This window comes from Chiloscyllium plagiosum, unplaced genomic scaffold (genome assembly GCF_037043375.1).
Source record: "Chiloscyllium plagiosum isolate Xiang-an unplaced genomic scaffold, Cpla_swu_hap1 HiC_scaffold_23, whole genome shotgun sequence".
In the NCBI taxonomy this organism is placed as follows: domain Eukaryota; kingdom Metazoa; phylum Chordata; class Chondrichthyes; order Orectolobiformes; family Hemiscylliidae; genus Chiloscyllium; species Chiloscyllium plagiosum.
The window spans coordinates 18,609,268-18,622,092 of record NW_028270161.1 but is presented as its reverse complement, the minus strand read 5'-3'; the positions used below and the strand labels follow the sequence as shown (position 1 = coordinate 18,622,092).

Below are 12,825 nucleotides of genomic sequence, written 5' to 3'. Positions count from 1 at the left end.
GATAAAAACATATACTTCTTTATAACTTGGCAATGTACAAATAAATTGAAGAATGAAAAAGCTGCATATTGGTGATTTCCAAAATGAACCAAATCATTCCACACCATTTTCTTTCTGATGTTTAGCTTTGGGTTTAGGGATAGTGACACTGAGAGGAAATGAACAGGTAAACTGATGTGTTATTGAACCTTTTGCAACAATAGTTAGAGAGGAGAGGATATAGTTTCTCAATAGCTCCTACATAGAATTCCTTTAGCATTTTACCTTGATTTGCTTCAACGGACTTGCAATAAGACTCCTCAAACTCATATGCTCAACAAAAACAAATTAAGTTAATGCATCTTGTCCTTGTAATCCCTTCAGCTACAGAGTTAGTTTGCTGAATTTCCACTGCACTCCCTCCAAAGCCAATTTTTCCTTCTTGATATGCAGTGTCCAAAATTGAATGCAATTAGTCCAGATAAGGTCTGACCAAGGTTCTGTGTAAGTGAAGCATCACTTCCTCACGGTTATGTCCCATTGTAAAGGTAGTGTAGATGGCAGGTGGGTTACAAAGCAACATCAACAGACAAAGCAGGTGTACAAAACTACAACAGGTGGGATTCAAGACGGGACATTTTGCACTCGTTATTTTAGATCCAAGAAAGGCAAATTATAAGATCTTCTTCATTAGAGAGACTGTGATCAATGCAATTCAACAACAAATGTATTCAGGTCTCCATATACATTAATCACTAAAATCTAGTGCACTGGTGTAAAGAGTAATCAAAAAGCTAATAACTTTGAACTCTGTCCCTTAAAAGGTTGTGTGTTCCAGGTAAGTTGAAGTGTTTAAAACAGAAATTGATAGGTTTTTGTTGTTAGAGGTTGTGGAGCAAAGGCAGGTAACTAGAATTGAGGTACTGATCAGCTAAATGGTATAGGGCAAAGTCACCACAGTCCTATCAGACCATAGTGTTACTCTCTGTTGAGAGAGATATGACTTGTGGGTGATTTAACCTGAAGATCACCATGCCACCTGTGAGGGGTGGAGTTGAGAAGGATAGTTCTTTATGGAAACAAAATCAGAAATTGCTGAAAAAAACTCAGCAGGTCTGGCAGCATCTGTGAATAGGACAAAGTGAGGACTGCAAATACTGGATATCAGAGTCAAAACGTATGGTGCTGGAAAAGCGCAGCCGGTCAGGCAGCATCTGAGGAGCAGGAGAATCGACATTCTGACAACTCTCCTGCTCCTCAGATGCTGCCTGACTGGCTGTGCTTTTCCAGCGCCACATTGTTTCGCTTTTGTGATTAGGAAAAAGATTCACTGAACTCAAAATGTTCACTCTGCTTTCTCTCCACAAATGCTGCCAGACCTAAGTTTTTCCAGCAGTTTCTGATTTTGTTTCTGCTTTCCAGCATCTGCAGTTCTTTGGTTTTTCTTTCATGGTAACCTCAGTCAGTAATGGCATCACTCTGAATGGCTCCTCCTGTTCACAATGTTCTTATGATTAATCCTAGACAACCAAGGTCACCTTCCTCGGTTTCATATTTGATCCCTGCTATTAGAGGGTTTCTCTCTTAAACCCCATTGACCTAATTTTTCTCAGGACTACTTGTTGAGGTACCTGGCCAATTTCTCTTTTATTGGGCTCTTGTTATTGAATCAAGGCCATGATAAGATTTGAACTAAGAAAAAGTGTTAGAAAAGCTCAACGAACTAAAATCTGATAGATTGGCAGGACCTAATGGCCTATGTGTTAGATAGTGGGTATATTGACTATGATTTTCCAAATGTAATGCAGGAAAAGCACTTGGGATGCATTTAGTTTCCAGATCAGTTATGCTTTATTCCATAGTATGCTCATGGAAAAGCTAATTCCAAAGAAACAAACTCCTTACAGTGGACGACAGTTGCTGAACACTACAGATGCAGATAACCCATTCAGAACACAACTCCTGGTCTCAAATCATCTGAGTTCCAGACCCGTTTGTTAAGCAATGGGAGTTGACGTGTCTTGAGCTCAGCATGTTTGCTGGGTTGTAATTCTGAACTGTTGCAGTGGGGTGAATCAAGGGACAAGGGGTGGGTCCAATGTGTTTTGGAGGGGGTGGGGGGCAGCTGTCAAAGGGGCTGTGGGAGTTGGTTCAAGGGGCAGGGGGTGGGTCAAAGGGGCTATGGGGGTGGTTGAAAGGGCATGGGGAAGGGGAGTGGTTCAAGGGTCAGGGGGTGGGTCCACTGTGCTCTGGGGGGCATCCAAGGGACAGTGGTGGGGGTGGTTCAACGGACAGGAGGTGGGTCCATGATGCTGTGGTGAGTCTGAGGGGCTGTGGAGGGGGTGTGGTTCAAGCGACAGGAAGTGGGTCTAAGGTGCTGTGGGGGGTGGTTCAAGGGTGAGAGGGTGGATCATTGGCGGATCATGGGGCAGTGGGTGTGGGCAAGGGTCAGAGGGTGGGTCCATGTGTGGGTCATGGGGCAGTGGTTGTGTGCAAGGGTCAGAGGGTGTGTCCATGGGTGTGTCATGGGGCAGTGGGTGTGTGCAAGGGTCAGAGGATGGGTCCATGGGTGGGTCATGGGGCAGTGGGTGTGGGCAAGGGTCAGAGGATGGGTCCATGGGTGGGTCATGGGGTAGTGGGTATGTACAAGTGTCAGAGGGTGGATCCATGGGTGTATCATGGGGCAGTGGGTGTGTGCAAGGGTCAGAGATTGGGTCCATGGGGCAGTGGGTGTGTGCAAGGGTCAGAGGGTGGGCTTCAAGGGACAGAGGTTGGGTCATGTGTGGGTCATGGAGCAATGGGTGTGTGCAAGAATCAGAGGGTGGGTCCATTGGTGGGGTTTGGGGCAGTGGGTGTGAGCAAGGGTCAGAGGGTGGGTCCATGGGTGGGTCATGGGGCAGTGGGTGTGTGCAAGGGTCAGAGGGTGTGTCCAGGGGCTGGTCAAGGGTCAGGGGAGCACGTGGTAAACTTCCCGCGTTTGTTCAACACGTTTCGCCTGAAGTCAGGTTTCGGTGTTGGTGAACGGAAGTGTGTAATTCAATTTCCGGTGGCGGTAGAGCCGGTGGAGAGAAAGAAAGTGAAGGAAGGAGAGAACGTGGAGTGAGGGAGGGAGGAATGCTGGAGTATTTTTAGTTGGTCACACCGTGTGCCTTTGTGGTGTTTATGTGGGATTGGAAACTGTTGACAGGAATGAACGCAGTGGGGAACGGGGTCTCTGGCACTGCCCTCATAGACCGCACTATCCAGATGAGGAAGGAGGCACAAGCCAGGAAGGTGATGCTGCTCTGGGGCTTGCTCAACGTGGGACTCGCTGGAATGGTCTACATGGAAATGTCAGTGGGCTTTCCTCGATTTCTGTTTTATTTTTCTCTCCTGTCGGGAACATTTAATAACTTTGGTTTAAGCAGAGTGAGAGTTCTGTGGCGCCTTTCATAACCAGAGAACCTCCAAATGTGCTTCACAGACATTTTGATCTAGTTTTGAACCGTCTTAATGTGGGGAACACTAATCTATTTATAGACGGCAACCTCTCAGAAAAAGCAGTAACCAGATCTGTTTTAAGTGATGTAGCTTTGCATTTCTAACCCTGACTTGTACAAGTTTTGATTTTCATTGCTCCTCCATTTGGGGCATACCTCCTGTTGAGTGCCAAAACTCTGGAATGATACTTTTCTGCTTTGCTACCTTGTCCTACCCCTTTCAGACACTCTTTAAAACCCAGATTTTGGTCACCTGCCCTAACATTCCCTTCTGTGGCTGTGTGTTGACTTTAATTTGGTAATCCTGCTAAGTGCCCCTGGATTCTTTACTCTGTCAGAGGACTTCAGTCTGAGTTGTTTTGTTTGATTTGCAGCTACTTGTACCTGTTATTTTAAAGTGAGGTGTGAATGTTTACCATTGTTTAAAAAAAATCTAATTCTGCAGGACTGGCAAGTTGCTGTGCAAATTCTACAACATCAGCTACTGGCCCCTGTGGTACATTGGTGAGTAACTACCCTATTTGATATGTTATCTCCAACAAATTGTCAGTATAGCTGCTCTGAGTTGGCACTGTTCGAATTCATTGGTTGGTTAGCAGGGCTCTTGTGGTGAAGAGATAGTGTCCTTACCTCTTAGCAAGGAGGCCCAGGTTCAAGTCTCACCTGCTCCAGAGGTCTGTAATAACATCTATAAATAGGTTGATGAGATAAATAGATATTTAAAAAAATTAGATTGCAGAAGGAGGCCATGTGGCCCTTCATCTCAGCACTGGCTCTGAATATTTTAGCATTTATTGCAGAGAAAGGACTTTTGGCTCATGGAATGGTACCTTTTGATAAAGCTGTGCATTCATTTTCATTCCACACCAAACATTTAATTTTCAGGTAATTGTTTATTTCTCTTTGAAAGGTCGTTCCCCAACTATTTCTGCATTGATGTTCCATGTCCTTACTGCTCTGTTCATATAGACCACTAGCCTCTGGTTAGTGGCTCTGAGTAGACATGCTGCTTATTTTCTGTTCTGAGCTGTATTTTCACTGAAAGTACCCAATTCTGCGCTCAATCTGAATTCTGTTTTTGAATTTTTAAAATTTACTTGTGGGGTATCGCTGGCTGGCCAGCCTGCCCCTAGCTGCCTTTGCACTGAGTGGCTGACTAGGCCATTTCAGAAGGCAGTTGAGAGTGGGTTGCATTGCTGTAGGTTTGGAGTCATGTGAAGGCCAGACCAGAGAATGGCAGATTTCCCTTCCTGAAGAACATTAGTGAGCCAACAGTTGGCAATTTCATGATTAACAGATTCTTAATTCCTGTTGTTTTAATTGAATTCAAATTCCATCATCTGCTATGGTAGGATTTTAGGGTTTTTACAAATATATTAAGGACAAAAGGGGAACTAGGGAGAGAATAGGGCCCTCAAAGATCAGCAAGGCGGCCTTTGAGCAGAGCCACAGAAAATGGGGGAGATACTAAATGAATATTTTGCATCAGTATTTACTGTGGAAAAGGATATGGAAGATGTAGACTGTAAGGAGGAAGTGCTGGATGTCTTGAAACGGTTAATGGTGGATAAATCCCCAGGACTTGATCAGGTATACCCGAGAACTCTCTGGGAAGCTAGAGAAGTGATTGCTGGGCCTCTTGCTGAGATATTTGTATCTGGTGAGTGGCCAGAAGACTGGAGGTTGGCAAACATGGTGCCACTGTTTAAGAAGGGCAGTAAAGACAAGCCAGGGAACTATAGACCGGTGAGCCTGACCTTGGTGGTGGGCAAGTTGTTGGAGGGAATCCTGAGGGACAGGGTGTACATGTATTTGGAAAGGCAAGGACTGATTTGGGATAGTCAACATGGCTTTGTGCATGGGGAATCATGTCTCACAAACCTGATTGAGTTTTTTGAAGAAGTAACAAAGAAGATTGATGAGGGCAGAGCAGTAGATGTGATCTGTATGGACTTCAGTAAGGCGTTCGATAAGGTTCCCCATGGGAGACTGATTAGCAAGGTTAGATCTCGTGGAATACAGGGAGAACTAGCCATTTGGATACAGAACTGGCTCAAAGGTAGAAGACAGAGGGTGGTGGTGGAGGGTTGTTTTTCAGACTGGCGGCTTGTGACCAGTGGAGTGCCACAAGGATCGGTGCTGGGCCCTCTACTTTTTGTCATTTACATAAATGATTTGGATGCGAGCATAGGAGGTACGTTAGTAAGTTTGCAGATGACAGCAAAATTGGAGGTGTAGTGGACAGCTTACAACAGGATCTGGATCAGATGGGCCAATGGGCTGAGAAGTGGCAGATGGAGTTTAGTTCAGATCAATGCGAGGTATTGCATTTTGGGAAAGCAAGTCTTAGCAGGGCTTATACACTTAATGGTAAGGTCCTAGGGAGTGTTGCTGAACAAAGAGACCTTGGAGTGCAGGTTCATAGCTCCTTGAAAGTGGAGTTGCAGGTAGATAGGATACTGAAGGCGTTTGGTATGCTTTCCTTTATTGGTCAGAGTATTGAGTACAGGAGTTGGGAGGTCATGTTGCGGCTGTACAGGACATTGGTTAATGTCCTCGGATGCTGCCTGAACGTCTGTGCTCTTCCAGCACCACTAATCCAAAAAATGCAACATTTAAGAGGCATTTGAATGGGTATATGAATAGGAAGGGTTTGGAGGGATATGGGCCGGGTACTGGCAGGTGGGACTAGATTGGTTGGGATATCTGGTCAGCATGGACGGGTTGGACCGAAGGGTCTGTTTCCATGCTGTACATCTCTATGACTCTATGATTCAAAACTGGGTGCCCAAAACATTAGCAGAGTATCTAGATTCATGGTCTAGTAATAGATCATTGCTTCCATTTTGTATTTCAGCTTAACAAGGAGTTTGATTATCTTGGGAGCCAGTGTGGCATCATGTGCAGCCTGAATGTAGTTTAGCCACTTCATTGCATGTCTTGTGACTTTCCAATTTTTCTTTCTCAATCTAGAGCTTGTGCTGGTCACCTTATTTTGCCTGAATGCTTTATTTGACTTCTGGTGTTACTTCAGGAGTGCTGTGGTCCCAGCTAACCTTGTGATGACCCCACAGCAGCAAACCCTGCTGGGAATGATGAACCCAGGTAGGTTGGGCACAGTTTCAGTGAATTGTGGGGGGAGAGAGTACCTGCAATGACAGCTTGATGTTTCACAGCACTTTTGCTGTTAAAGCAAGGCAACTGGCCAAAATGGTCTCTGTGCACAATTCTGTAGTAAACATCTTGCGTTTTGGTGGGTGGAGACCTGCAATGCTGATTTAGGGCCTACGGGATGCAGGACTCATCTTCAGCTTCAACACACTCCATCCCTCAAAAACCTCTGCCCTCATAATTTTATCTTTTTAAACTCATTATTTAACCCAGTAGAGGAGATCAGAAGAGATTTGAGGTGTGACGACTTTGTTCCAAAGGAGTGCCAATGGTTTGAGATCTGAGATGGTAGACACTTCTAATCTTGGAATCAGAATCATACAGCGTGGAAATGGATCGTTTGGTCCAACCAGTGCGTGCCGACAGTAATCCCAAACTTAACCTCGTGCCACCTGTCTCTGCTTGGCCCATTTCCCTTCAAACATTTATTCATGTCTTTTAAAATTTGTAGCTGCATCCGCACCCACCACTTCCTCTGGAAGTTCATTCCATACATGAACCAGTCTCTGCAAAACTAAAAAAAAAATTACCCCCCATGTCTCTTTTTTTTAAATATTTCTGCTCACACTTTAAAAAATGCCCCTTAGTCCTGAAATCTTGTAACATCCAAATGAATCTACGGTCTGTCATGTCCCTTACTTTTCTGCTTTTATTTTCAGCCTGCTGTCAGCTGGACAAAACTATACACAACACTTACGGTGCAACTTCGCACCAAATTAACAGTTGGCTCCTTGCTTTTAAATTCTCCATTCTACATAATGAGGTAAAGGAGTAAAGGAATATTAATGAGGAAGGTTTGGAGGGGCTGAAGAATCATGTCTGAAAAAAGGGGAACGAGTTCAAAACACTGAGGCTATATGGGTGAAGAAGATCATGAAGGTTGTCTCTTGTGAGCATTGAAATAAATGAGGAAGCTTCTGGGCAACATTCCATAGATTGGAGATGAGAAAAGTCTCAACAGGGAGGCAACAACAGCTGCTTGCATTTGTATAGCACTTTCATAGTGGTTAAATAATCCACGGTGCCTCAAGGAATTCTTAATAAACTATATTTGACACCAAGCCATATAGGTAGCTCTTTAAGGATGATTTAAAAGTGATGTAGGTAGGAAATTGCAGGTTTCAGGGCCAGATATTAAAGATATAATTATCAATGTGCTTTCCTGCTTTGCTGCAGATATCTTGGTGTGATGCAGGAAGTCATGATAGGCACGAGGCTACAGAGGTTCTGTAAACAGGGCAAGAATTTTTAAATTGCGGCATTGCTGAGCTGGGAGCAACAATAGTAAACAGAATAATGGGTGGATGGGGGAAGGTATGCATACAGACAGGGGCAGTAGTGTTTTGGATTACTTCCAAATTTCTGGACAGTTGAAAATGGGAGGCAAGCTAGGCTTGATACTCGAGTAATTAACCTGTCTCTTTCTCTCCTCAGCAATACTGACAACTCCGCAGCAGAAACCAGCCACCCCATCCACTCCCAAGAGCTCCTCACCAGGCACTGGGCAGGGACAAAACGTACTATCTTATAGCCCTCAACGCCCACTTGGCTCCTGCCCGAAGTACAGCCCTGGCTGTATAATGGGGTTTAGTCAGAGTGGGCCAACGCCTTCCCCGCCAGGCAGTGGATCATTTCCATCCTCAGTGATGTACTCATCTAGTAGCAGCTTCAATACGGTATATTTGAAAGGTGTTTGGAATCTATCCGTGATCCGCAGTGTTAAACTTTAATTGCTCTCTTCTAAATTGCTTTGATTAGATTATAACTGTTGGGGGAAACAGATGCCAAATAACACACAGCAACCTCCGGTATTCATTATTGTGGTGATAATCAGATCTTTTGTCATAAAATACAAATATTGACCAGGTCTCTGGAAGAGCTCTCAGCTCTTGCTCCTCTATTGCAGTAGCATCTTTTATACACTTTTATACCCTCATGTTGATCAAAGCGGGTCTTCGAATAACGTCTCATTTGAAAGTCCTTGAGCAATAACTTGAACACCCAGTCTTCAGCATTGGGGGTACGCATGCTGCCCTATGAGCTGTAGTCGACATTGAGGAAATTTTGTTCTCTTTGCAACTGAACTACCCTGCTCAAACCAACTTCATTTCACATTCACTGACCCAGTGAGTAGCCCATCCCACCCATGAAAATGAATGTGCTGTTTTATATCTCTGATGTTTGACAGTGAATGCATGAGGTACAGTAACCACAATGATTGTGAGTGTTTCCATTCTTTGGTCATGCTGGCTTTATTCTCACAGCAGGTGAACATGATGTTCTTCTACCCTGACCTTCGCTGCCAGATGTTCTCCTTAGTAATTTGCCCACTCTTTGTTTTTCCTGGTATTCTAATTCTATTAATAACGCTGCCATCTGCTTCTTAGTTTCTAGGTTCCCAGCATTTTCAAAGGGAGTCCTGGCTAGAATAGCTTGTATTGACTTGGTGAGTTTATATTCTCAAAAACTAAGAGGATCACAGGTTATGGAATTGGCTGATCTTCTCTGTGGCCTTCAGAGTCTGCGTTAATGGAGAAGCATGTGGCTGGGTCTCTGTCTCCTGTTGATTGGCCCTTGTTTTAAATCTGCAAATGGATTTGCAGGTGATGGTCCCATTTGAAAGACGGACGGATGTTAAAGCATAACCTGGTTATAACTGTGAAAGAGCCAGCTCTTTTTTTTTTTCAGTCACCCTCAGAACAAGCCCCTTTTTATACTGCAGATCTGATTCAAATTGAGTAGTATCAAGAACCAGGAAATCTAGCATCAGATTCCATTCAGTGCAAGCTAATCTTGTACAGGTAGTTCTGGGATGATAATCCTGTTGAAACGCACGTTTGGCTATAACATCGCTGAAGAATTAGGCAACTGTATTTTGGAGAATGCTTACCTTTGGCAATAGCACGATTCCAGCAGGGATCAGTTCATGCGATTTCTGGCACATTGCTTATGTCTGTGTTCTTACAGTTCTGCGCACATGCCGGTACCCATGCATGCGCGACATCAGTGTCAGACTTGGTGCTGTTCTGCGCACGCGCTGATGTCACCTACCAATAGAGTAGCTTTCTGTGAGAGGTGCTGTACAGAGAACAGCTTTCTTAGATTTTCCAAACATATTGTGCTAAATTTACTTTTGTTTTGTTAATAAACATGATTTCAGCCTTCACTCAGGCTGCAGTATATTTTGCATTAGACTTTTGGGTGATTTTTTTTTGTTTGAACGATAGTGATCGGCTTCGGCTTCATTATTTCTATTAAGTGAGGTTTCACTGGAATGCAACTACAGTGTTATAGGAGAGCTGCCTATATATCCATCATAATTGAATTAACTTATCTCAGGACAGTGTATTGGAGGGGTTTTTTGTTTTGCTTTCAAACATTGTGCTGATATGAACCCCTGACAATTTTTTAATAGAAAAGTAAAACTGGAAGAGTGTGTTTTCTGCTTTAAATTACCAAGAAGAATGTGACAGCTTAGATTGTATTGTGTTTTTTTTTAGTTCCATATAGAGTTACACAATAGAGAAGAGGCCCATTGGCCCATGAGATCTGTACTGTCAAAACTGCACTAAATCTACACTAATCCTACTTTCCAGCACTAGGCCCATAGCCTTGAATGGTATGATGTTAAGTGCTTATCCAAGTAGTTTTTAGAGGTTAAGATTACCCGCCTCAATGACCCCCCCCCCCCCCCAGGCTGGGCATTCCAAGTCCTGCTGCCACCACCACCTTCTGGGTTAAAAACCCACCTCAAATCCCCTGTAAACCACCTGACCTTTGCCTTAACATTATTGCCTCTTGTTATTGACCCTTTGACTTAAGGCAACAACTGCTTTCTTTAGTTTTGTTTCTACGGTTCTCTGCCAAGCAAGGCATGTTAATAAATAGAAATTGTTTTGAGGAATCCAAGTGAGGGACAAAGGACCTCAGCTCAGCCACTAAAGTTGAGAAGAATATGACAAGATGAGCAGAATGGCCTTGCATTTATGTAGCACCTTGATCATGGGGAATCTGTGATTTACAGACAATCAAAAACTTTGAAGAGTAATGGCTGTTCAAACAGGTAAGTAGTTTGAAGGAAGTTGGAAACCTTTTAATATTTGCTGCCAAATACAGCAATCTGATAATGTATCAATTAAGGGACAGATATTTGCCCCTAATTTTGGTCCCTGGTCGGTCTTTTTTTTTTGTGAATATTTCATCGACTAACTTCTCAGGCAGTTTATCTAGCGTTTTTGCTTAAGTCATATATGCTCACTTGGGAATTATGTGAACTTGCCTTTCGAAATGACATCCAAATCTTTGTTAAAAGAAACTAATCACGTTCACAAAACTGAAAACAAAAATCTATTTTACCCCTGCTTTAAAATTCAAATTTCCAAATCATGATATCGTAAACCTTCTCCAAAATATAGTCAAGACTGGAATGATACAAAACAAACTTCCGTGGTTGTAGATCAGGATATATTCAAAAGATGTAACGATCAGCTTTCAGAAACTGAATTGTTCACGATAGTTGGTGTTTCTCAGTTTTGAAGCCCAAGGAAAGAATAGTCTAGTGCTGATCCTTTGTTTGACAGGTTGAGGATGCAAGTGGGTCAGTGGTCGTCATCAATAGGAAGGAAAATGTATAGGATGGTGTGTTTAAAGCTAAGGTAGAGAGGGCATGGTGAAAATGGGATTTTGTTAGCTGACCTCCTGGAAACTTTAACCTTTCTTGTTTCCCACAGGGATCTCCCTTCAGTCCTGTCCAGAATACGTCTTTGTACAGTAACAACATTGGGAATGCAGACAGCTCCAGCCTGAGAGCTCGATATCGATCTGCTCCTTCTGTGTACAGTGCACCCCTCACTCGAGATGAATGTCTGACTGATATGAAGTCTCTGGAGAAATTCCTTCGCTCTGAAGAGGAGAAACATGGTCGCAGTCAGCTGGGTTAGTTGAGGCTTAATCTGTTCTTAAAATTCTGTGCTGTAATGTAATTTAATTATACCAAGTAGGGAGGAATCCAAAGGCCACAGCCTGATGTGTACAGTTAAGTCTCCATTATAAGTTTCATGTTGGTAATTTCATTGGGCCTGTGTTGATGTTTAGCATCAGGAGTTTTGTTTTGTCAAAGTAACTTTTATTCCTATTGGGTCTGCAGTGGAGTCTAATGATATACTTAATGTTATTTCGGAGTGGTCTGTTGCATTGCCTCACCCTCCAGTCACTGTTGAGAGGGAGGTTTGGTGAGCTGGAGGTAAGTGGAAAGACTCATCAAATTTTTTTGTATCTTTTTTGACGTTGTTTTGTTTTTTAAAGTGGCCTCATTGCTGAATATATGAATTTTGCAATGCAGAGTGTATTATTTAATTTTTTTTCAGATGTCAAAGATGTCAGAGCTTAAGTACAGCTTTTACATAGTTATAAGGAGAAAATCTAAATCAGCTAACATTGTTTAAATTTAAGTTCCACATTTCAGGAATGTAACCACAACATGAGCGAGGAATTATTGTATGCGTTCACTGAGTTAGTTGGCGTGTTGTAATTGTTGATATCTCTAGATTAGGAGGGCACAAGGTCCTCTTCTTAATAGTTGCTTAGTTATCTCTGCTGTGTGGGCATTAGATGAGCAAGCGAATGTTGAGGGAATTAGGAAAGCCAAGGGGAAAGGCCTTCAGGAAAGGGAGTATAGTTCTCCCACAGAAGACAATGTCAGCTGACACATGTAATTGCATTAGTGCACTAATTCAGACACTCGCATGCATAATTACAGAGAGAAAGTGAAGACTGCAGATGCTGGCGATCAGAGTCTAGTGTGGTGCTGGAAAGTACAACAGGTCAGGCAGCATCCGAGGAGCAGGAAAATCGATGTTTCGGGCATAAGCTCTTCATCAGAAATGAGGCAGGTTTGCCGAGGGGCTGAGAGATAAATGGGAGGAGTGTGTGGCTGGGGGAAAGGTAGCTGGGAATATGATAGGTAGATGAAAGTGTGGGAGAAGGTGATGGGTCAGCGAGGAGGGTGGGAAAGACGATGGACAGGTCAAGAGGGTGGTGCCTGGTTGGTGGATTGAGACTGGGATAAAGTGGGGAGAGAGGAAATCAGGAAACTGGTGAAATCCTCATTAATCCCGTGTGGTTGCAGGGCCTCAAGACACAAGATGAGGCGTTCTTTGACCATTTGACCTCAACCAATTTGAGCTGAGATCCAGTT

At 43.5% G+C, this 12,825-nt stretch overlaps 1 protein-coding gene across 3 annotated transcripts in view; it reads left to right on the top strand.

Annotated features, from left to right (window-relative positions):
* Nucleotides 1-3,061: 3,061 nt before the first annotated feature.
* The window catches only part of tmem209 (transmembrane protein 209), a 29,252-nt gene continuing 19,488 nt past the window's right edge, over nt 3,062-12,825 (top strand). For 2 of the 3 annotated variants that reach the window (XR_015761076.1, XR_006315110.2), the window contains exons 1-5: nt 3,062-3,311; nt 3,904-3,962; nt 6,432-6,563; nt 8,064-8,305; nt 11,360-11,564. Coding sequence is in view for 1 of the 3 variants with exons in the window: in XM_043713999.2 (XP_043569934.1) it covers nt 3,142-3,311; nt 3,904-3,962; nt 6,432-6,563; nt 8,064-8,305; nt 11,360-11,564 (808 nt within the window). In the remaining 2 variants the exon portion in view is untranslated. The remainder of the gene's footprint in view (nt 3,312-3,903; nt 3,963-6,431; nt 6,564-8,063; nt 8,306-11,359; nt 11,565-12,825) is intronic. The other variant, XM_043713999.2, reaches the window with a different exon arrangement.